The sequence below is a fragment of the Coffea arabica genome, chromosome 6e (assembly GCF_036785885.1).
Source record: "Coffea arabica cultivar ET-39 chromosome 6e, Coffea Arabica ET-39 HiFi, whole genome shotgun sequence".
Lineage (NCBI taxonomy): Eukaryota > Viridiplantae > Streptophyta > Magnoliopsida > Gentianales > Rubiaceae > Coffea > Coffea arabica.
The window spans coordinates 29,335,845-29,359,056 of record NC_092321.1 but is presented as its reverse complement, the minus strand read 5'-3'; the positions used below and the strand labels follow the sequence as shown (position 1 = coordinate 29,359,056).

Sequence of the window (23,212 nt, the reverse complement as noted above, 5' to 3'; positions counted from 1 at the left end):
TCAACTCTCCATTGCATTTTCTAAGGAGTAAATTACTCCTTTAGGAACCTGTTCTCCGGCCAAATACAACTTCAATCTTTGGCCATTTACTTTGAATGGGGCACCATTTTCACCCTTTATTTCCACTGCTCCATATGGGAACATGCTAACCACTTCAAATGGCCCGGACCATCGAGATTTAAGCTTCCCAGGGAATAATTTTAGCCTTGAGTTAAATAGTAACACCTTTTGCCCTTCTTCAAAGTGTTTAGGAAGAATGTGCTTATCATGCCAAAATTTCACCCTTTCTTTATAAATCTTGGCATTCTCATATGAGATTAGCCGCGATTCCTCCAATTCACTTAACTCAAGCATTCTCTTCTCACCTGCAGATTTAAAATCAAAATTAATAGCCTTAACAGCCCAATAAGCTTTATGTTCTATTTCTACAGGTAAATGACATGCTTTCCCATAAACCAGCTTATATGGAGACATTCCCAATGGAGTTTTAAATGCCGTTCTATATGCCCATAAAGCGTCTTCAAGCTTATTTGACCAATCTTTCCTCGAGCGGTTAACCGTTTTCTCTAAAATGAGCTTAATTTCCCGGTTGGCCAACTCCGTTTGGCCATTGGCTTGAGGATGATAAGGGAGTGACTTTTTATGCCTGCATCCATATTTAAGCAACAAAGTGTCAATGATTTTATTGCAAAAATGCTTACCTTCATCGCTTATTATTGCCTTTGGGACTCCGAATCTGCAAAATATGTTCCGCTTAAGGAACTTAAATACAACTTTAGCATCATTAGTTTGTGAAGGAATGGCCTCCACCCATTTGGAAACATAATCGACTGCTAAGAGAATGTACTTATTATTATATGAACTCGGAAATGGTCCCATAAAATCAATACCCCATACATCAAATAACTCAACTTCCAAGAACGTAGTCAGGGGCATTTCATTTTTTCGAGATATATTTCCAGTTCTTTGGCATGCATCACAATTTTTAACATATTCCCTAGCATCTCGGTACATAGTTGGCCAATAAAATCCTGATTGCCATACCTTTGCCACCGTTTTTGAAGTACTGAAATGACCACCTGTTTCAAGGTTATGACAATGATATAAAACATTATGTACCTCATCTTCAGGAATACATCTACGTATCATACCATCAGCACAATGTCTGTATAGCAATGGTTCCTCCCAAAAGTAACTTTTGACGTCATGTAAGAATTTCTTCTTTTGATGATAATTAAACCCCTTTTGAATCTCTCCACTGACCAAGTAGTTAGCAAAATCTGCATACCATGGAGAATTTCTAAGTGCTAGGACAAACTCATCCGGAAAATTCTCTTGAATTGGAACCTGATCTTTGATTGGGATATATTCCAAACGTGATAAATGATCTGCAACTAGATTCTCCGATCCCTTTTTGTCTTTTATCTCCACATCAAATTCCTGCAATAAAAGAATCCACCGAATTAGTCTAGGTTTTGCATCCTTCTTATGCAGCAAATATTTAAGAGCTGAATGGTCCGTATATATAATGACTTTAGATCCTACTAAATAGGATCTAAATTTGTCCAAAGAAAATATCACTGCCAATAGCTCTTTTTCTGTCGTTGCATAATTGAGTTGTGCCTCATTTAGCAACTTGCTAGCATAGTAAATGACGTGCAATCGTCCTTCTTTCTTTTGTCCCAAAACTGCTCCAACTGCATAATCACTTGCATCACACATCAATTCAAATGGTATTGACCAATCGGGTGAAGTTATAATTGGGGCCGAAATCAATTCCTTCTTCAACCTTTCAAATGCAACCAAACAATTGTCATTAAATTGAAAAGGAGTATCTTTACATAATAAATCACATAATGGCTTTACTATTTTAGAAAAATCTTTAATAAAACGTCTATAAAAGCCAGCATGTCCTAAAAAACTCCTTATCCCCTTGACATTGCTTGGGGGTGGCAATTTTTCGATGACTTCTATTTTGGCTTGATCCACCTCAATTCCCTTGGAGGAAATCTTATGTCCTAAGACAATTCATTCTTTTACCATAAAATGACATTTCTCCCAATTCAGTACAAGATTTGTTTCCTCGCATCTCTGCAAAATCAATTCCAAATTATGAAGACACTGATCAAAAGATGAACCATACACAGAAAAATCATCCATAAATATCTCCATAATTTTCTCAATATAATCAGAAAAAATAGCCATCATGCATCGTTGAAAAGTTGCAGGAGCATTGCATAAACCAAATGGCATTCTTCTAAAGGCAAAAGTGCCATAAGGACATGTAAATGTGGTCTTTTCTTGATCCTCTGGAGCTATAGCTATTTGATTATATCCTGAAAAACCATCAAGAAAACAGTAAAATTCATATCCAGCTATTCGCTGCAATAATTGATCAAGAAATGGTAGGGGAAAATGATCTTTTCTTGTTACCGTATTTAACTTACGATAATCAATACACACTCTCCACCCTACCACAAGTCTAGATGGAATCAATTCATCATTTTTACCCACGATTGTAGTTATTCCACCTTTCTTTGGTACCACATGAATTGGACTAATCCAAACACTATCGGAGATAGGAAAGACTATACCTGCATCAAGCCACTTAAGAATTTCATTTCTTACCACCTCTTTCATGTTTGGATTGAGTCTTCTTTGTGTTTCCACCACTGGTTTGCAATTGTCCTCCAATAAAATGCGATGCATGCATATAGAAGGACTTATACCTTTAATATCTGAAATTGTCCATCCAATTGCCTTCTTACGCCTTCTTAGAACTCTTAACAACTTTGCACACTGTTCATCATCAAGGTCAGCACTAACAATTACAGGTAAAGTTTTATTTTCTCCAAGAAATTCATACCTTAGATGAGTCGGAAGTGGCTTGAGCTCTAACCTTGGAGGTTCAATTTCTGAAGGTTGTGAAAACCCTTTTCCTTGGCCAAGACTTTCATACAAATTACCCCTTTTATAAGGTGCTTGAAAATCCAAGTACTTGGCCAATTCTTCAATTTCTTCACAAACATCTTCTTGCTTACCTAAACTCATTAAACAATACTCAAGAGGATCTAAGTCAAAGTTGACTTGACTCATCTCTTGGGTTAGTTTATCAATTGTGCCAATAGAATAAGCATGATCGGTAAAAGAAGGGTATTTTTCCATTTCATTCAAATTAAATTCTACCTCTTCTTCACCTACTTGAAACTTAAGCTTGCCATTTTTGACATCAATAATAGTACCTGCAGTAGCTAGAAATGGTCTACCTAGAATAATTGGCATAGATATATCTTCTTCCATATCTAATACCACAAAATCCACTGGAATGATAAATTTTTGAACTTTTATCAATACATTCTCCAACACTCCCAATGGATATCTAATAGACCAATCCGCTAGTTGCAAAGTAATATTTGTGCGTTTAAGCTCATGCAAACCCAATTGTCTAGCCACCGTTAAAGGTATTAATGATACACTAGCACCAAGATCACACAATGCTTTAGAAAAATCAACGTTACCTATGGTGCAAGGTATAGAAAAACTCCCTGGATCCTTCAACTTCGGTGGTAGCTTATTTTGAATAATTGCACTACATTCCTCTGTTAATGCTATTGTTTCGCAGTCTTCCAACTTTCTTTTTCTAGTCATGATTTCCTTGAGAAATTTCGCATAAGACGGAATCTGCAAAATAGCATCGGCAAAAGGAATGTTAATGTGCAATTGTTTGAAAAGTTTAACAAATTTTTCAAAATCTTTATCAAACTTATTTTGCTTTAATCTTTGTGGAAATGGAACCGCAGGGGGTATTGGAATGGTAGCGGAAGATGATGGTTGATTTTCTCTTGATTCCTCCCGACTATTTTCTTCCACTATCGCCTCTTGGTTCCTCTGCTTTCCTTCTTGTTTTTCATTCTCATTTTTTTCAACTTCCATCACTGGAGGATCTTCTAATTGCTTACCACTACGAAGAGTAATGGCTTTCACATGCTCCTTAGGATTGACCTCTGTTTTGCTAGGTAATTCGCCTTGATTTCGATTATTCAACGAACTAGCAATTTGACCAATTTGGACCTCTACATTCCTGTACATTGTAGTGAGTTGGTCCAACCTTCCTTCTACTCGCTCAAATCTGTCTGAAGTAACTTTTGTGAGCTTTTCCACTACCATCTCCCAACCAGGTTTAGTTTCAGCTTGTTGTTGCCTTGATTGAAATCCCGGTGGATTGGTTGGCCTTGGTTGATTTCCTTGATCCTTCCATCCGAAGTTTGGATGATTTCTCCATCCCGGATTGTAAGTATTCGAGTAGGGGTTATTTTGAGCATTACGATTGTAATTATTGACGAATTGTACCTGTTCAGAATCGACACACTCATTAGTATCATGTTCACCTCCACATACAGAACAGCATGCTACATGTGCATTAGATGAACTTGGACCTTGTCTACTTAGCAATTTCATCACATTATTCATTTGAGCACTCAGCATATTGAGAGTGTCCATTTCTATCATACCTGCGTGACGTCTTGTATTATCTCTCTCATTGGCCCATTGGTAGTTATTTGCTGCCATTTCTTCTATCAAATTATGAGCTTCTTGGGGTGTTTTACCCATTAAAGCTCTACCTGCAGCTGCATCGATCATAGTTTTAGTAGAAAAAACTAAACCATTATAGAAGGTTTGTATGATTAACCACTCCGGCAGTCCATGATGTGGACATTTCCGAAGCAGATCTCTAAACCTTTCCCATGCCTCATATAATGATTCACCTTCCAATTGGCTAAAACTAGTGATATCCATCCTAAGCTTAGCAGTCTTACCTGGTGGAAAATACTTATTTAAGAATGCTCTTGATAATTCATCCCATCCAGTGAAAGTATTGGGAGCATGAGAGTGTAGCCAAAGTTTGGCCTTATCTCTCAATGAAAATGGGAACAATCTTAGCCTTATAGCATCATCACTAACTCCGTTCATTTTAATTGTATCACAAATTTCCAAGAATGTAGCTAAGTGTGTATTAGGATCTTCTACTGCATTACCTCCAAATTGAGATTGTTGAACCATTTGGATAAGTGATGGTTTAATCTCAAAGTTGTTAGCATTTACCGCAGGCCTTGCTATGCTCGTTTGTGAACCTTGTGTTCCCGGTATAGTAAAATCTCGCAGAACTCGCCTATTTAGGTCATTTTCCGCCATTTCTTCTTCAAATGGTAATTCTATCAAGATATCTTCTATTGGCTGCCAAACCTCTTGTTCCTCTTGATGCAGTGTATTCCTCCTTTGTCTCCGCAATGTTCTTTCAATTTCAGGATCAAAATGTGCAACTTCTCTATTTGATCGGTGCATGCACTACAAATAAAAATAAGAGAAATTTTTGCAGTTTTAATTCAACAACTTGGATAAAAACAATGAAAATGTCTAAATTAATAGAGATGACTAGGCCCTAATATTGCCGCTCCCCGGCAACGGCGCCAAAAACTTGACGGGTTCTTTTTGTATCAATGCAAGTTTAATTCCGATTTTACACCCGTTGGACTGCAAGTATACAGGTCACAATTTTAGTACAAGATGCGTATCGGGTCGATCCCACGAGGAGCAATTTAAACAATTACTAAGCCCCTGTTCTCTCTATTATTTAGACTTACAATTAATTTTGAGCAGAGAAAATCTAATGCTGTAATCTACAAATCTGATATACAAATCTAGTTTAACAAATGCTGAATGCAAATAGAGAAATTTCACTTAATGAAGATTCTAGGGATGTAGATTCCACTTATGGCATAAACTACACAAATAAATGGATTTACTTCTTGCTATTATTCTTGCTTAACCAGAGATTTATTTCCAAGATTACCAAGTCTCATTTCCATGATGAAATGGCTTAGAGCAATATAGATTTCCCTATTTCCATGGTGAAATACTACTACAACTCTGTTTTAATTCATGAAATACTAAGTAATCCACTTAAGTGTATTTCTATTTTCATGAACATACAACTCAAGCTCTACTCATGTGTTTCCATTGTTATTACCAATTCTCATTGAACAATAACAACTGTAAACAAGTTATTGGTGATCAATCAATAACAAGAAATCACAGCTACACAAGTAGACAAGTTAACTCAAGATATAACAAGTGTAAATCACATTCAATTAGTATTATTTAGCCATAAGTTTCATCTACTCCCTAGATGAAGGAGTTTAGCTACTCATGAATGATTTAACAATCAAATTCACAAGTTTATTAATGCAAAACATCATAAAGTACAAGTATAAGAAAGATAAAAGAAAGCTTAGCCAATTGAAGGTGAAGCTCTCCAATTCCTGCTATGTTCTTGCACAATATGATTACAAGTGAAAACTCTCCAAAAAATGCTTCTCCAAGTACTCCTATCTAGAGAGAAAAAAATGTTACAAAATGAAAAACTAGCTACGTATGGTAATCCCTGCTTCTCCCTTGTGTTTCTGCATAAAAGGTGGTAGAAATTCCATTCCTCTCACTTCATAATTTCCTCCACTTAGATTTTGTAAAAAGAAGTCAAAGATATGATGTTCCTTTTGTCCACACTCATTTGGTCTTCTCTTTTATTGCAGAAGCATGTGCCACCGATTTCTGTCCCTCAAAATAGCTGTAAAAGTTGTGAGAAAGGTAAAGAAAAACGGCTGTGCCACTTGCTGAGGAGAGAGACAGATCCGAGCCTCGGATCCGAGGAGTGATAATGGATCCGAGCTCGGATTATAGGATCCGAGGCCTTCCCATGATGGATCCGAGGTCGGATCGTCCTGACCTCGGATACACTCCGCCAGAAGTACAGACGAGGGGTCGGATCCCTCTTGTACACACGGATCCGAGCTCGGATCTGTGTTGAGCATTTTTCCAGTTTTTCACTTCTTCCCTTTTTCTACATTTTTGCTCCCACTTTCTTGTGTACTTTGTCCTCTGGATGACCCTGACATTTCTTTCAACTTGTGCATGAATTTCATACATCAATTACCTTCAAAATTTCACAAAATTACGCATTAATCCACTCATTTATCAATTTCTTAACTCTTAAACAATATTTAAGCAATTATCACCAAAAGAGTTCAAATATGGCTTTAATCTTCTCAAAACATACCAAAAATTCATGCCAAATTCGTACAAAATGTACGTTAAATATTCACTTATCATTAGCCTTCCTCCATCTCAAATTAACCATGCAGCCATGGAACCTTCTTGAACAAGCTTCAAATACAAACATCTCCATCTTGCCTATTCCACTCTTCATTTCAGCACTCCACCATCTATAATACCGACTTAGCTCCACTCAACACATTTCACTATATACATTCCACTTCACGCACTCCATTTTACCAACCCCAAATCACCACAGCATTTCATTTCCATTCCCTTTGTCTGCCAAGAGCTGTCCGAGAGAGTGAAATGGGAGAGAGAGCCGAGCTATCTACTTTCTTTTCCTTCCTGCCCGTAAGTTAAAAAAAAAAAGAGACTTGCTGTTCATTCTCCACTCCATCCGTGAGCTGGTGAAGAGGACCGAGAGCTAAATTTCCTCCATTCTAGTCACAAGCTTGAGCAAGGGAGAGGGAGAGTTGGCGGACTGCATTTCTGGACAGTCCGAGAGCAGAAAAATATTTCAGCTGCTAGTCGCGTGTGTTGAGCTTCAAGCTGAGGTAAATTCTGCACCTAAACTAGTTGATTATAGGTAGATGATGTTGGTTATGAGCATGCATGTAGGGGTTGTGCGGTTGGATGAAGAATTAAGACTTAGGAAAAATCTGATTTTGAAGAAATTGGATTGCCGAGAGTTTGAGCTGGAATTGCAGCTTTAATTGGTCAATTTGTGGAAATCAGAGTTTAATTGTGTATTTAGCTAACTAAAAACTGGATGGTTATGCTTTGCATGAGGTTAATCAGCCGTGAGAAAATCAGAAAATTGAAGGGATACAAAATCTGCTTGCATGCAAGCCAACCGAGAAGAATTGAATGAATTTCTGGTTGGATGGTAGTTTTTGATGTTGTCTGAGCTTGGTTTTGGATCAAAACTGATAGATAGCTGATTATTTTGATCATGCATGTAGCTGAAATGAGTCGTGGATAATAAAAAAAAAGAAAAGAAAACTGAAAATGTGGCCGAGAGAGGGGAGTTGAGCATTTGATCAGTTTTCCTTTGAATCTCAGCTGAGATTTTCATACTGGATGTTTAAGATTAGCTTGTAGCTTGCTAATCACCTTTTGTATTTTGAGTTAAAGTAAAAATTGAAGAAAATTATGGACAAAGCACTATAAGTTAAATTGTTATATTGCTGGAAATTGTATAAGGATGCTAGCCGAATTAGTTGAGACTTTTGGTGAGATTATTTTCTGGAATTGTGTGTTATTTGTTTTGGTTTTGGTTGGACAGATTATGAGCTATGTGTTTAGTGTTTCAAGCAAGTGAAAGATGGAGATTTGATGGACGTCTTGAATTGTCATTGCTGGAATTTTACTTGGTTATCGAAACAAGGGAAAAATCTGAATTTTTAGAGTTATTTGTGAGTTAAGTTGGCCGTGACTTTCCTTTTCAGTTGGATGCTTTGCAAGGACAGGGGACTAGTGAGAAGAACCCGCAATTTAAAAAGAAAGAGGGGGAAACTGCCTTCACCTGGAATCAAAACCCTGTCCCAAGACCCAGACCTCGACAATACCCTACCTACTCAAACCCTTACTCCTACTACTCAAATCCTCATCCTGTTTACCACACCAATATCACTCATCCTCGACCTCGCCCAAATTATGCCAACCCGCCTACAACCCCTTTCCAAATATCTCAACCAAGCTTTCAACAAGCTCGTCCTCGGCCTCCTTACCACCAAAGATTTCCCCCACCAAATAGACCCACCTACAACTATCCCCGACCCACTGAAACCTACAATCAAAGCCGTACCCGAACCTTCACCAACCTAGGCAGGCCTTTGGACCAATTGTATGAGCAATTGAAGGTTGTCAACAAAATAGGCGTGATTCCCCCTCCAACTTACCTTCATGGCATGCCTGCTGGGTACAATCCACATGCTATTTGTGCCTATCATTCGGGAGTACCTGGCCACTCAACCGCCGATTGCAGGGCACTTAAGCACAAAGTCCAAGACATGATCGAGGCAGGAGAAATAGTGCTAAGGAAAAGAGGTGAACAAGGGCCGATCATAAGTACAAATCCTTTTCCTGAACACCAGGACACCTTCGAGGCATCCACCTCCAACGACGAAATTTGAAAATCCTGAAGGAGCTTTGCACAATTTGGATGGCCGAGTATCTTCCCTCTCGAAGGGAATTTCGGTAAATCTAGGGGTTGTTATTTACTAAAGTTCACAAAAACCATTTCTTGCATATGTGAATAGCTTCATGAAAACATCTTTCGCAATTAAGTTTTTGTCTTGTTTTCGCTTTGATTAGTTTTTCCATTAAATGCACAATTTGTTTATTTGATTATTGTCCTGAATTTTAATTCTTTTAAATGGCCAAAGATGAAATTATTTGACCCTTTGAATATCACTGTTCTGGATTCCGATAATACCATTCATCTAAAAATCCCTTCATTAAGAAATCCCTTCATTGATTCGTTGAAAAATCCCTTCTTTGAGAAGGTCAGAAATCCCTTCGTTGAAAAATCCCTTCTTTGAGAAGGCCAGAAATCCCTTCGTTGAAAAATCCCTTCTTTGAGAAGGCCAAAAATCCCTTCATTAAAAATCCTTCATTGAAAAATCCCTTCATTAAGAAAGCTCTTCATTGAAAATCTTTTCGTTAAGAAAGCCTTTCATCAAGAAATCCCTCCTCTGCCAAGTTCTAAGCTGATTGGTTAAAGCAGCGTCACCGACGATTGATTTTGATGGATGAAAAGCAGTTGAATGTCGTATGGCCTGTGTTCATAACAAAAAGGTCCGCCACCGGTCCTTTAGAGAAGAAGGACAAAGAGTTAAAGCGAGATTTGCCAATGCAAGATGAAATCAAAGACGAATTTGGCCTAAACTGGTAAGGCCATTTGTCATTCAAAACGGTGCTACCGAGTGGAGCACTTATCCTTGAAGAGATGGACGGACAAACAGTCTCTCAACCTATCAACTCAGACATGTGTAAGAAGTTTTATTTTTGATTATGCAAATTTCTTTTGGAAATCATGCAAGGGACGAGGCAAAGGTCAGGCCATCTTCCTTTCCAATCAAAACATTTCATCCCTAGTCATCCCTTTTGAGCTATCAGAACAATAATTTTCGTTTGGCAGCCCCTGAGAATTGCAAACCCCACACTGGGGCAAATTCATTTTGAAACGAGATTATCAGAGAGGGAAAAGGAAAAATCCCCATACTGGGGCAAATTCATTTTGAAAAAAAAAGGAAAAAGGAAAAAGAGGAAAAGAGAAAAGAAAGAACCCCACACTGGGGCAAATTTAGTTTTTGAAGGAAAATGCAAAAAGTGAGGAAAATGCAATGAAGAAAATGCAAAGAAAGAGAAAATCCAATCAAACTGGGGCAAATTTCCTCGGTTTCGTTCAAAATTAGAGATAATTTCAAAATGATGCAATCTCAGGTTATTTCACACCTTTCATCAAACCTGCTTTCAAGCCTCAACTTTTCTTGAAAAACACCCCACCTGACCTCATTACAAAAGCCCAAAAGTCCTGACTTTCGTCACTTGCTGTATTTCTATTAGGAATTTCGCTAATCAATTGGCAAGTGATGTCTATAATGCCTTCACTTAAACTTCTAAGGGAAGTGCATTTTACTGATGCCAGAAATCTTCAACTCATACTCCTGAGTCGATCATGGTTGAGCTCTTTCATTTGCGTCTTTAGGTGAAAACCCGAAAGGGCACCTCAAAAAAAAAAAAAAAAAAAGAAAGAAAAAAGAAAAAAGAGAAAAGACAAAACGAAACAAAAAAAGGGGGGCAACCTTGGTAAAAACCCGAAAGGGCACCAAGGTAGGATTTTGCAGCGAGCAAGCACGAGGAAGAACAGCTGGTGATTTGGTTCATTTGGATTTCTCCTCATTTTGTCATACTTCTGTCAATTTTGAATTCCAGAACAAAGATATCCAGAGAATTGAATATGACATTTGTTGACCAAAACTGTGTCATTTTGTAAAACATTCTTTTGCAAATACATTCTTAGGAAGCTCATTTTTCCAAATTACTTGCATTCATGGCATTTTTTGTAGAATTTAAGCACAAGTGGTTATGTGTGCATTCTTGTGCATATTTATTCTTTCATGACATGTGAATTTTCTTGCATACTTCATTCTTTATCTTTGAATTTTGGTGAATAACAATCCCCGTGGTTTATTCGAAGCATACTTGGGTTCAGTCATCTCTTGAAAAGGGTTAAGGTTCAACAAAGTCAGTTACGCAGACTTCACAATATGGCAAAGCACATACCTGATCAGTTTGTAAATCAGAAAAGCCTTAGGGTGAAAAATCCAACTCAATCGACTGCCGCAGCAAAAGTTGATAAAGGCGTTGAAAGACTCATGTTTACACGATTCTCAAAGGAAAACGGATCAAGTGATGGTGGCAATTTCTTTGTTTTCTTTTCTCTTTTGCAGAAAAACTGCATACACAGATGAAAGTAATCACACCTCGCACTGGAATCGGTGTCGGAAAGAGTTCTCCGGTGAACAAAGGCAGATTGAAAATGTCGCAAGCAAATTTCATCAAAAAATGCAACAGCATGGCGATACAGAATCAACTCTGGACTCACATTGCAAAAATTCATCATACTGGGGCAAATTAATTTTTCGGAAAGATTTTCAAAAGTCAAAAAGAAAAGCAAAAAGAAAAAAATCATCAATAAAAAAATGAACACAAATTTTATCGCAGCAGGCTCGGGTTTAATCCCACTGACCGATTGTCAAGGCATTTTTATTTTACTCTGCCACTAGCTGTGAGTCAGTCCCACTAGTGCGCATTTCATTTTGCATCGCCACTAGCCGTGGGTCAGTCCCACTAGTGAGCAGTTCATGATTCAAAGCATATTTGGGTCAGTCCCATGATTTAAAAGCTTATTCGGGTCAGTCCCACGATCAAAAGCTTATTCGGGTCAGTCTCACGATCAAAAGCATTTTCGGGTCAGTCCCACGATCAAAAGCATTTTCGGGTCAGTCCCATGATCAAAAGCATTTTCGGGTCAGTCCCACGATCAAAAGCTTATTCGGGTCAGTCCCACGATCAAAAGCATTTTCGGGTCAGTCCCACGATCAAAAGCTTATTCGGGTCAGTCCCACGATCAAAAGCTTATTCGGGTCAGTCCCACGATCAAAAGCATTTTCGGGTCAGTCCCACGATCAAAAGCATTTTCGGGTCAGTCCCAGGATCAAAAGCATTTTCGGGTCAGTCCCACGATCAAAAGCATTTTCGGGTCAGTCCCACGATCAAAAGCATTTTCGGGTCAGTCCCATGATCAAAAGCTTATTCGGGTCAGTCCCACGATCAAAAGCATTTTCGGGTCAGTCCCATGATCAAAAGCATTTTCGGGTCAGTCCCGCGATTAAAGCTTGTTCGGGCCAGTCCCATGATTTGAATTTCCTTCTCTAGTCAGTCCCAATTTTTAAATTCCTGTTCGGGTCAGTCCCGCTTTAAGTTCCTGTTTGGGCCAGTCCCGTCTTTAAATTTCGTTCGGGTCAATCCCACTTTAAATCTCCTGTCTAAGTCAATTCCATTTTAAAAGTTTTGCCAAAAGGGGTCAGTCCTTATTTCTAAAACGTCCACCGTTCGTGACGTTTGCCACCGAATAAAGCAGGTAAGTATTTGGTGTCTACTTCTTTGTCTCAAGTTTTTCCAAAACTCAGACAAAGAGGGGCAAACTGTAGACACCAAATTTTTGGTGTAATTTCTTTTACTTTTTATTCTCATTTGTCGTGGTTGCTTTTAGTTTTTTTAGTTTCTAGTTTCTATTTTAATTTTTAAGTTTTAACGTAGAAAAATCATGGAAAAAGAGAAAAAAAGGAAAATTGTTCACAAAAATACGTTCAAATTTAATTTTTTGGCATTTTGGTTTATTTTTGTTAATTTATTTTGAAAAAAAAAAAAAAGAAAAAAAAATGATGAGAAATGATGAAAAATGAAAGAAAAGATCGAAAATGGTAATTTTGTTATTTTTAGTTTGTTTATTTCGATGTGTTTGTAATTAAAATTGTTGTTTTTATTATTATTTAGTTTTACTATTATTTTTGTTAAATAATTAAGGTGAAAAAAAAAATAAAATAAAAAAAAACATCTCCATTTCTGCCGGAGTGCATTTTCAGTCTCCACACACACCCCACTTCCCGGATCCGTGACTTAGCTTCCTATTTTCAGGACACCATCTCCACTCCACTATCAGATTCCTAACCACAACCAAATCCTTTACCTCGTGATCATCGACTGAGATAGGAGAGAGTGAGCTGCATTCGGCAAACCAACCGAGGACAAGAGGGAATCCGCGAGCTGCAACACTTTAAAATTTCTGTCCGTGAGCTGGAGTGAAACCAGGGAGAAGCCGTGAGCGAGCTCCACCCATTCTGCACTTCCGTTTCTACCAACTACATCCAGTTTCCAACCGCAACAACCACCAGCTCCACCGGCTGCCACAGCCAAGCAAACCAGCACTTCAGACCGGGCGTGAGAACCGAGAGGAAAGAAAATTTTTCCAGACTTCTTGTGCGTAAGCTTAGCTTGCTACTGAGGTAATTTCTGGACTTAGATGAGTTGTTTATGGGTTGATGAAGCTGTTTATAAGCATGCATGTGGGGTTGTACGGTTGGATGATGAACTAAGTTACAAGAAAATCTGATTTTTAAGGAATTGGAACTGTCCGATTGCTTGAGCTGGAAATTTCAGCTTTAAATTGCTAACTTGTGATGATCTGAGCTCAGTTGTATGTTTAGCTAATTAGCAGCTGGATGATTGAGCTTTGCATGAAGTTAATCAACATGTTTAAGCAAGAAAATTGAGGGAATATAAAATCTGTTTACATGTATGACAACCGAGAGAGAAATTGGATGAATTTCTGGTTAAATGGTGATTTTTGATGACATTTGAACTTGATTTTGGACCCAATCTGATAGATAGCTCTTTATTTGGTGTTGCATGTGATCTTTATGGCTAGGAATTCGGTTGCATGGCTGGAAAATTTTATTGGAAGTTGCTAGTTGTCAAGGCATCTGAAATGGTTTACTATATGAATTTGTTTGTTATCAAAATTCTGATTGGAATTTTCTGGTTGCAAAACCTGTGAATCAAAAAAGCTGTTGGCTTCTTCGTTTGTTTTGCTTTTTTTTTCTTTGAAGCTGAATGAGTGAGGCCGGCAGGTTGCAGGGGATTCTTTGCATTGTGTTTGTTCTTTTAATTTGGGACCTTAGGATGTTTTTTCTTGAATTTTGTTTGATTTGAAGTTAGTTGATGTCCGAACGCCTTTGTATTGCTAGACTTTGGTTGAGGTTTAAAGAACCTGTTTTGTTGTCTCCCTGCACATATGAAAGCTGAATTTGCACAGAAAGAAACCCGTGAGTGAATTCAAGTTGCTGGTTTCATAGTAATGTCGAAACTTTTGGTTTGGTTGCAGCTGTGTTCCTCCTCAAAGAAAGTGTTTAAATGTGTCCCCAGCTTTGCATCAGTCTTGCTTATGTGTTTTGCTGATTTGGTTTGAGTTATATATCTCGTTGTTTAGTTATAGGTTATGGTTTTGGTCGAAATTTGTTGAATAAAGCTGCGTGTTTACATCTAAAAATCTGAATTTTCCTTCTTGAGCAAAATTGTTTTGAACAACAGGTTTTGCTTCATCCTTGTTGCGGCAGTGATCACCTTATTGCTTGGCATCTAGGTTGTTTGTTTATTTCTTTCTGCCGTATGAAGTAGCCTCATGGGCCAAGTTGAGAGTGAACATGTGCACTTGTGTGTTGCTAACAACACTCTCAAGTGAATTTCTGGTCTAATGAAGTAGCCACTAATCCTTGCATTACTTGGCTGCACTTTGTATTTGGATGATTTGTTTACATCTTTGCGGGTAATAGATGGCTGTGTTTGAGTAAAGTGAACAACATGAGTGAGAGTCTTGCATCCGTTATTGGATTTGTGGCATTGATAGAGTTTATTTAGGATCCAACCACATGAAAACAAGCTGCAAAGTTCACTCAAGAAATTCTGCCGCAGTTTTTGATTTTTTTGGCCATAACCCATTTCTTTTCTTGTTGCTGTTTTCTTTTTGAATTACCATGGCTGTGTCTTTAGTTTAAGAAATGTAAATTTACAAGTTTCATGTTTGCAAAGTAGAGAAATGTGTGATAGTTTGCTTGGATTTTACTTGAAAAATGTGTGATAGTTCACTATGCCGAATTGCTGCAACTTACGCATATCAGAAATTGTAGAAAGAAATGGAATTGCAGAAGCTTTGGCCGTGAATGTTGATTTGCATGCATGAAATAATCTTCACAAATTTCGCTTTGACCCCTCAAGTCCCTTCTTATTCTATTATGGCCCCAGCAATTGAAAAGATTAATCGATTTAATCCTTCAAAGTTCCTTTTCCTTCCAAATTGGAATCCCATTTGTTGAATATGGATTTGTTTGATTATTTGAAGGACTTAATGGTTCAATTTTATAGCTACTAGTGGTTCCCTATGTTTTGTTTTTGAAGAATTTATGTTGTTTGATTTACTATTAAATTGGTGCATTAATCCTTTGTTTAATGGTTTTAGCCCAAATTAGAACCTTTTCCATTTATTAGCTTCACAAGCGGGGGAAGGTATAACTTTCTTTTATCCTTTTTGCCTCTCCCTATGTGATACAACGTGCTAAATGAGAATTGCATGTCTACTTGGCTTTCTTAAGTTTTCTTTAATTCCTTTCATTTTTAAGTCTTTCTTTTATTTTATTTATGGGGTATGTGTACACCTCTTGGCTTGTAATAGATAGGGCATTGGAGAGCACTTTGTCCATTTTTCCCCCTTCCCCCATTTGTTTTAGTTAGCCCATGTAATAGTTTCATTTGCTTTTGGGGTATTATTTGGTTTGCTATGTGTTTAATTTGCTTTATTAAGCTATTGCATCTAGTCGAGCATGCTAAGTGTTATGTGCTACGTGTTATAAGTGATTTTGCATGTCTACTTGCTTTCTATATTTATAAATGAATGTGATGGATGAATGTACGTTTTCGCTAGTCCAACGCTAGTCGGAATTCATAGAATGGGCTAGTCCAACGCTAGACCCTTAGGGATTTCCCCTCGTTAGTACATATTTGCATGTTCATTACATGTCATGCATTCTTTTTAGTTTTATCATTTTTTGCAGGCCCCCGACCCCCTTTCCCCTCACTTTAGGTCTTGCATCTCATGCTAGTTAGGGTACATTTGCCTGAAGGACCCCCTTGGGTAAGGGAAACGAGCGAGTGTGGCTTCAAAATAGCCTTAGCACGCTAGTTTTTCCTTCTAATCAAAGGAAAATTAAAATCACAAAAACTAGAGGTCATTCCCGTACCCGACCTGATGCATTCCTCTAAGTTCATGCATTTTCATATCATTTTCTCACTATTTTCCTCACTAATTATATATTTTAAATCCACATGTCATATTCACACACTTATTCACTTTCTTTACTTTTCACTTCACACATTGCACCTATTTTACTTATATATTTACTATTTTCATTCACTTGCACACGAGCATTTATATTTTTATTCATTTGCACACAAACACTTTCAAATTGCACACATGCACTTTTTTCTACACTTTGCACACTTACACTCTCATTTGAGTCCTCATTTGCATCATTCATGATTTTCTATGAGGACTTTCCTTATTGGCCGTCACGACTCGTGTGAATGGGACCAAAAGCCTCATAAGAAACATTTCTTAGATTTAGGATTGCATTTCTCATTCATTAGTCAAATCCAATTTGCAATACATACTTTGGGTAGAAAATATAGGAAAATAAGGGTTAAATCACGCAACTAGCCTTGGTTAGGTCGAAGGGGTGCCTTGGATTTTTATCCTTGCCTTCCCCTTCGTCAAATGTGACTCCCGAACCTTTTTCTTTGTTTTACGTGGACTAGGAGTCGTTTAAAAAGGGTTTTCTTACTTTTTTCTTTAAAAATTTCATTTTTTGGGTGACTTGGTACACCCTAACTCTATACCAAGTGGCGACTCTATTTTTCATATAAAAACCCTTTTTGAACTATTTTTCTTGGGTCAAATCGTCGCATTTTCAAAAGTCCCATTTAGACCCATTTTTGTTTTTATCAACAAAATTCATTTTTTCCAAATCAATAAAATTCAACAAAAAACAATTATTTTATTTTTTCCAAAAAAAGTGGGGCGCGACAATACACAAGCAATAGAGGAAACCAGAAAATCCGGAAATGGAGTAAGTGTTAACCCGGAAAAAAAAAACAATTTTTGACGTCATTATGCGGTATTGGTACCAAAGGCACTACGATTATCAGATGAAGGTCCAAGACCCACTGTTTCGAAGCTAAGAGATAGGGCTACAATATTACAGAAGGTCACTCAACCCAGTTTCGAGTGTAACTAGGTCAAAAATGCAATCTACTACACCAGAACCGCAAAAACAGATTCACAGAACGCATTCTAGTGCAAACATCATAAATCAGCCTACCTAAGTCCAAATCCAAAAATTCCAAAGCCATCTGAAAGCTAAGAAACAGGCTACATTTCATCAGAAGACCTCAACAACCAATTCGGAAGCATTCCTAGCCAAAATAACCAATTACAGAAGCAATTCCCAAATTCGGGTAAAACCAGGGCAGCAAGGGTAATTCCATCTTTTCTCAAGTTACGCTACTCCGATTGACCTGAAATTTTGCAGGAACCTCTAAAATATCATTCCCTACAACTTTTATGTTTTAACCCAAGGCCAATTCGGCTTCTAACTATGTACTACAAAACCGGGCAGAATGTAGAACATTAAAACCCTAACTTTTCAATTTTCTTCCAAAACAGAAATTGCTTGAAATAAACCACTTTTTCCACCTTCTAGCTTCCTTAAATACCATTTCCAATCATCATACATGACCACATAATCATATTCATATGAAAACAGAAAAATCCCCAATAATTACAAAACTTCACCAATTCAACCAAAAATCAAGATATAAACCATAAAATTGCATCTTATACTACCACTAATCATGATTTAAGCATCATTAGAGGGAGGAGAGGGGTCCTTCTCAACTTACCTTAACAAGACAAGAAAGAGAGCAACTAGTCCTCTTAGCTTTCCAAGCAACTCCACAAAACAACTCACTATCACTCCCTTAAGTGTTTCTATGGAGCAAAACCAAGATTCAATGGTTGATTTGGTAGATTGGAGCAAGATTGAAGCCAAAAACTTGAAGAGTTTTCTTTCTTTTGTTTCTTGAGGAGGTCGGCCAAGATGAAGGAGAAAATGGTGAATTTTTGGTATTTTTTTGATTTATTTGGTCAATTGGTAAGAAAATGAATAGTGGTCATACAAGTCAATCCAACCAAATGGTGACACTTGTCACCCTATTTAATGCAAGCCTATCACTTTGTTTCCTCTCACACCAATCCAAATTGCAACCTCTACTTATCTCTTAACACCCGGTAAATTAATTCCAGTATCCAAAACTTAACCTAGTTGGCCGAATTTTTTCCGAACTTTTCGCACTAATGGGTCCCACGTCCGGTATACACTCTTAATTTCTCAAAACCTATTCGATACTAGAAAAATCATCTAAAAACTATATCTGCTCCTTAAAAGTATCTAGAATTTTTCCTAATCACGAAAATGCAGAAAACAAGCCATGAAAGATAATAAAACCTAGAAAATGGGAAAAATTACGGGTTCTCACAGCAAGACAGGTGAAAGATGGAAAAAAATTTGGAAACAAAAGGAGAAAAATCTAGAAAAAAGGGGCAGAAGGAAGCTTCGGGTAGTAGGAGAAAGGGAAGAAAAGAAAGAAAGGAAAAAGGGTTCTGTTGAGGAGAAAGAGAGCCTCAGGCAGGGAGAGGGAAAAGAAAAACAAGAAAAGAGAACCTGGGAAAGAGAGTAAGAAAGGGAAAGACTATGGAGAGCAAGAGAAACAAGAGAGAAACTAGGAAGAGGAGAAAGAAAAGAGGGTTTCGAGCAAGGGATAAGAGCTAGGAAAAAAGGAAGAAAGAAAAGAGGAGAAGGAAAGCTGGAGGCAAAAGAAAAACCAGGGAAAGGAGGAGAAAACCTGGGAGAGCAAGAAAGAGAGAGAGAGGGCATAGAGATAGAGAGAAAGGAGAGAGATCAAAAAAGAAAACAAGAAAGAAAGAAAGAAAGAAAGAGAGGGAACGCAGGAGAGAAAAGGGAAGAGAGGAAGAGAGGGAAAAGGAAAAGAAAGGAAAAAGAGGAAACCAGAAAAAGAAGAACCTGGGGAGAATTCGGGGAGGATCAGAGAGGAAAAATAGGAAGGAAAAGAAAGAAAAGAGAGGGGAGATCGAGTAAGAAAAAAATGAAAAAAGTTGCAGCAGAAGTTTCCGTCACCAGGCTGACGAACTAGCCTGTTTCGGAGCCAAATTTTTGCTTCGATTTTGGTTTTTTGAGGGATCTTTTGGCTTCTGCACTTTCTTGGGAGACAGAAGAAGTTTCATTCACAAATCTCTTGAAGAAAACAGCTCTAAGTTGTTCAAATTGAGCCTCAAAGTGACGAGGTCGTCATCGCTGAAATCTCTGCAGCAAACCCTCTTGAGCTTCATTTTCAGATTGGCGTGACCTTTGGGGTGATTTCCACGTTCATTCTACTGCCCCAGGGTTGTAAGGTAACCATAGTTTCTTCCCTTGTTGCTTTGGCAAGATTTTTCATGAGAATCCAAGTCTGTGGGACATCAATCTTGGGATATTTTTGCTATTGGTTTGGCTTCATGATTTTTATCATGTTTTGCTTCTTGATGTTTCCCTGGTTGCTGTTTTTTTTGTGTTTATGCAATTTTGATGTTGGGTTTTAGCAATAAAAGGTGTAAGTTGCACATTTTGCTAGCTTGGGGTTTGATTGGCTGATTTATACGCTTGATGATGAAACCCAGCAATGAATAAGAAGAAAACCAGCAGGAAGAAGAAAGCTTCTTCGAAGATGCATGCAAAAGTTCTGAAAATTTCACTTTAACCCCTTAATTTTTATCTAATGCTACTATGGCCCGAAAAATTGAAAAAATCAATCAATTCTTGTCCCTTAAAATGTTAATTTTCTTTGGTATAATTTAATGTGATTTTTGGACAGATTATTTATGAATTTTAGGATGAAATTTAAGGTTTAATAATTTTTATAGATTTATAATTTTGATTTGGGTTTTATCGAAAGATTTAAGGATTTGGGTAACATTTAGGGGGTATTTGATTTATTTTTGTAAATTTTTTATCATTGGGTGTGGTGGGCTTTGTTTTGAGTCCTTAATTTTATTTTAATTTGGACCTCTAATATTTGTAATAATAATAATTTGACCCCTCAATTTTTTAAATTTTTTCAATTAGGTCCTTGCTTGTTTTAAATTTTTGAATATAGGTTGTTTACTTTCATTTAAATGTTTTAATTGTTCAATTTCATGATTATTTCTATTTCTTTACATATTATTTCTTTTATTTGTCAATTAAATTGGTACATTGACTATTCTGCTGATTTTTGGAGCTTTAAATAGGGTAAATTCAAACCCAATTAGCTACTACTTCAAGGGAAGGTATTTTCTTTTATCATTTAAAAATCCTATGTGATTTTATGTGTGTAATTGCATGTTTTTTTGAATGTTTTTATTTTATTTCATTTATTTATTTATTCACTTTATTTGTTTTTATTTTGTATATTTATTTTAATTTAATTTTTGATCATTTGAGAGGCAATTAAATGTCAAATTGTAATAGTTAGGTTATTATTTTATTTTATTTCATTCTTTACCTCTTTAGATTGTAGTTAGGGTCCCCCAAATGTAATAGTTAGGTCTATTCACTTTTATTTTGTGTGCTTGCATGCTTGTGTGCTTTCATGTTTACTCATTTTTTTAGGATTTTGCATCTAAATACCATGCTTATGTGCTATGTGCTCTATGTGATTTATGTGTTTACTTGCTTTTATTATGTTTTATATGATTTGTTTGATTATAATGAATGCATGATGTTACCACACTAGTCCAACGTTAGTTGCAGTCTATTTTCTCGATTTCTCGCTAGTCCAACTAGTGAGAATTGATAGACATGGGCTAATCCAATTCTAGACCCTTAGGGACCGTCCATGTGCTAGATCGTGTTTGTGTGATAAATCACTACATTTCATGCATATTTTTCACCTTTTATGATCCTTACCATTTTGCATAATATTTCCCCTATATATATCCCCTATACCTATGTACGAAACATGACATTTAAACTTGCATTCCACTTAAGAAAAATTAGAAATAGGTTAGTGCATTTGCTTGAATAAATTAGGAGAGTACCCTTTGAATATGGGATATGGACGAGTATGGCTCCTTAGCCTTAGCACGCTCATATCTCCTCTATACAAGGGAAAATTGAGTCACGAATCTTAGTACCCCCGTACCCATTATGTTGCATTCCTCTTTTTAGGTCACATATACTTATATATTTTAATTTGTCTTTTTTTCGAGTCTCACTATTTGCATATTCGTGACATTTTCTAAATAATCATTTTTGGGCATTACAATTAATGTGATTTACACCAATTAAATTTTGAAGAGATATTTCGACTCTCCCGATATCCATTAGGTTTAGGTTTGCATCCATATAGTAACATCCAAATGTGATAAGTTTTGTAGGCTAAATTAAGAAAATTTTCGACTAAATCACGCAACTAGTCTTGGCTAGGTTGAAAGGGTGCCATGAATTTTATTCTTGCCTTTCTTTTTTCAACCGTGATTCCCGATCCCTTTTCTCTTGATTTTCGAAGATTTGGAGTCGTCTAAAAAGGGTTTTTCTCTACTTTTTATTTAAAAAATTCATTTTAGGTGACTTGGTACACCTTAACCCAATACCAAGTGGCGACTCTCACTTTTTCTAAAAACCTTTTTAAAATATTATTTTGGGCCAAAATCGTTGCACCTTTTAAGTCCCATTTTAGGCCATTTTTCCTTATTTATTCTCTACAAATCAAAAACTCATTTTCACTCAAAATTAATCAAAATTCATTTCTATAAACCCGTAATTTTATTTTTCTAAAAATGGGGCGCGACAAGACACAGACATTTAACATCACTAATTAAAACATCAGACACCAAGTTTACTATTTCCAACGGAGATACAACTTACTACATAAAGCTTTCACTACACATAGTCCAATAAATACAACAATTTCAAATAAAACATCACTAATTACTGACTTCAACTATTACAGCAGTTTCACCATCGCAAAATTCATTTATGTTGGGCAGTTCCTCACTTTTGTCCAAGTTCGCATCTAAAACATGCACCAGTTTTCAAATAACCTAATCTAGTATAATTTTTGTTATAGGTTTCACACTTAGTAGTTACGCATCTCTTCTTGAAGTGCCTATTCTTTCACACAGTGAGGACCTGAGCCCTTGATGCTGTGAGAGGAGTCCATCCCCTCTCTCTTTCAGGGGCTCTGTCCTTTGATAATCGGTCAAATGCGTTCCTTCGCGGCTGGCCATCTCGCGCATCCATCGAGTCCATGTTCTTTTTCCTCCTTTCATCCCTCTGTCTCCCCAGCTCACTCTTCAGGCAGTTAGCCTCGTCGGCATTAGCCCTTTCGTGAGGTCGGTCCAACATTTCCCAAACAGATCTAGGAGGCTTTTCAACGAATTCCGTATATAATTTCTGCACACACAATCCGTTAATGAAGGCGGTCATAACCACTTTATCATCTCGATCTTGGACCTAAAAAGACTCAATGTTGAACCGCACTATGATTCTCACAATGACTCCTCCGACTTTTGCTGAATTGCCATCAGATGAGTCGTGCTTTTGGAGAAGGCTCGGGACGAAACAAAATACGCTGCGAACAGGTGTACGAGCTGTCGAAAGGATCGAATTGATCGGGGAGGTAGCCCCTGAAACCATCGACGCGCCCTTTCTTCCAAAAACATGGGGAAGGTTTTACAACTAACTGCATCAGCAGCCATTTGTAGTCGCATGTGGGTCAAGAATGCGAACATATGATTTTCCAAATTTGTGGTTGCATCATAGGGTTTGTGACAGCCCCACTGTCCCTTAGAACGTACCCCAAAGGTTAGTAGACTGCTTGCCCA

The 23,212-nt window shown here is 37.3% G+C and overlaps 1 protein-coding gene and 1 non-coding gene across 2 annotated transcripts; one reads left to right on the top strand and one right to left on the bottom strand.

Moving 5' to 3' along the window:
• Positions 1 to 23,086, bottom strand: LOC140009843 (uncharacterized). The gene is made up of 7 exons (XM_072056178.1): positions 23,072 to 23,086; positions 22,518 to 22,841; positions 5,104 to 5,346; positions 3,796 to 4,350; positions 2,595 to 3,681; positions 2,244 to 2,336; positions 1 to 1,079 (listed from the first exon to the last, which is right to left on the bottom strand). The coding sequence occupies exons 1-7, from the start codon at positions 23,084 to 23,086 to the stop codon at positions 1 to 3; spliced, it is 3,396 nt and encodes a 1,131-aa protein (XP_071912279.1).
• Positions 4,700 to 4,806, top strand: LOC140010079 (small nucleolar RNA R71). Its single transcript, XR_011817346.1, has one exon. It is a non-coding gene; the product is annotated as a small nucleolar RNA R71 (small nucleolar RNA).
• Positions 23,087 to 23,212: the final 126 nt, after the last annotated feature.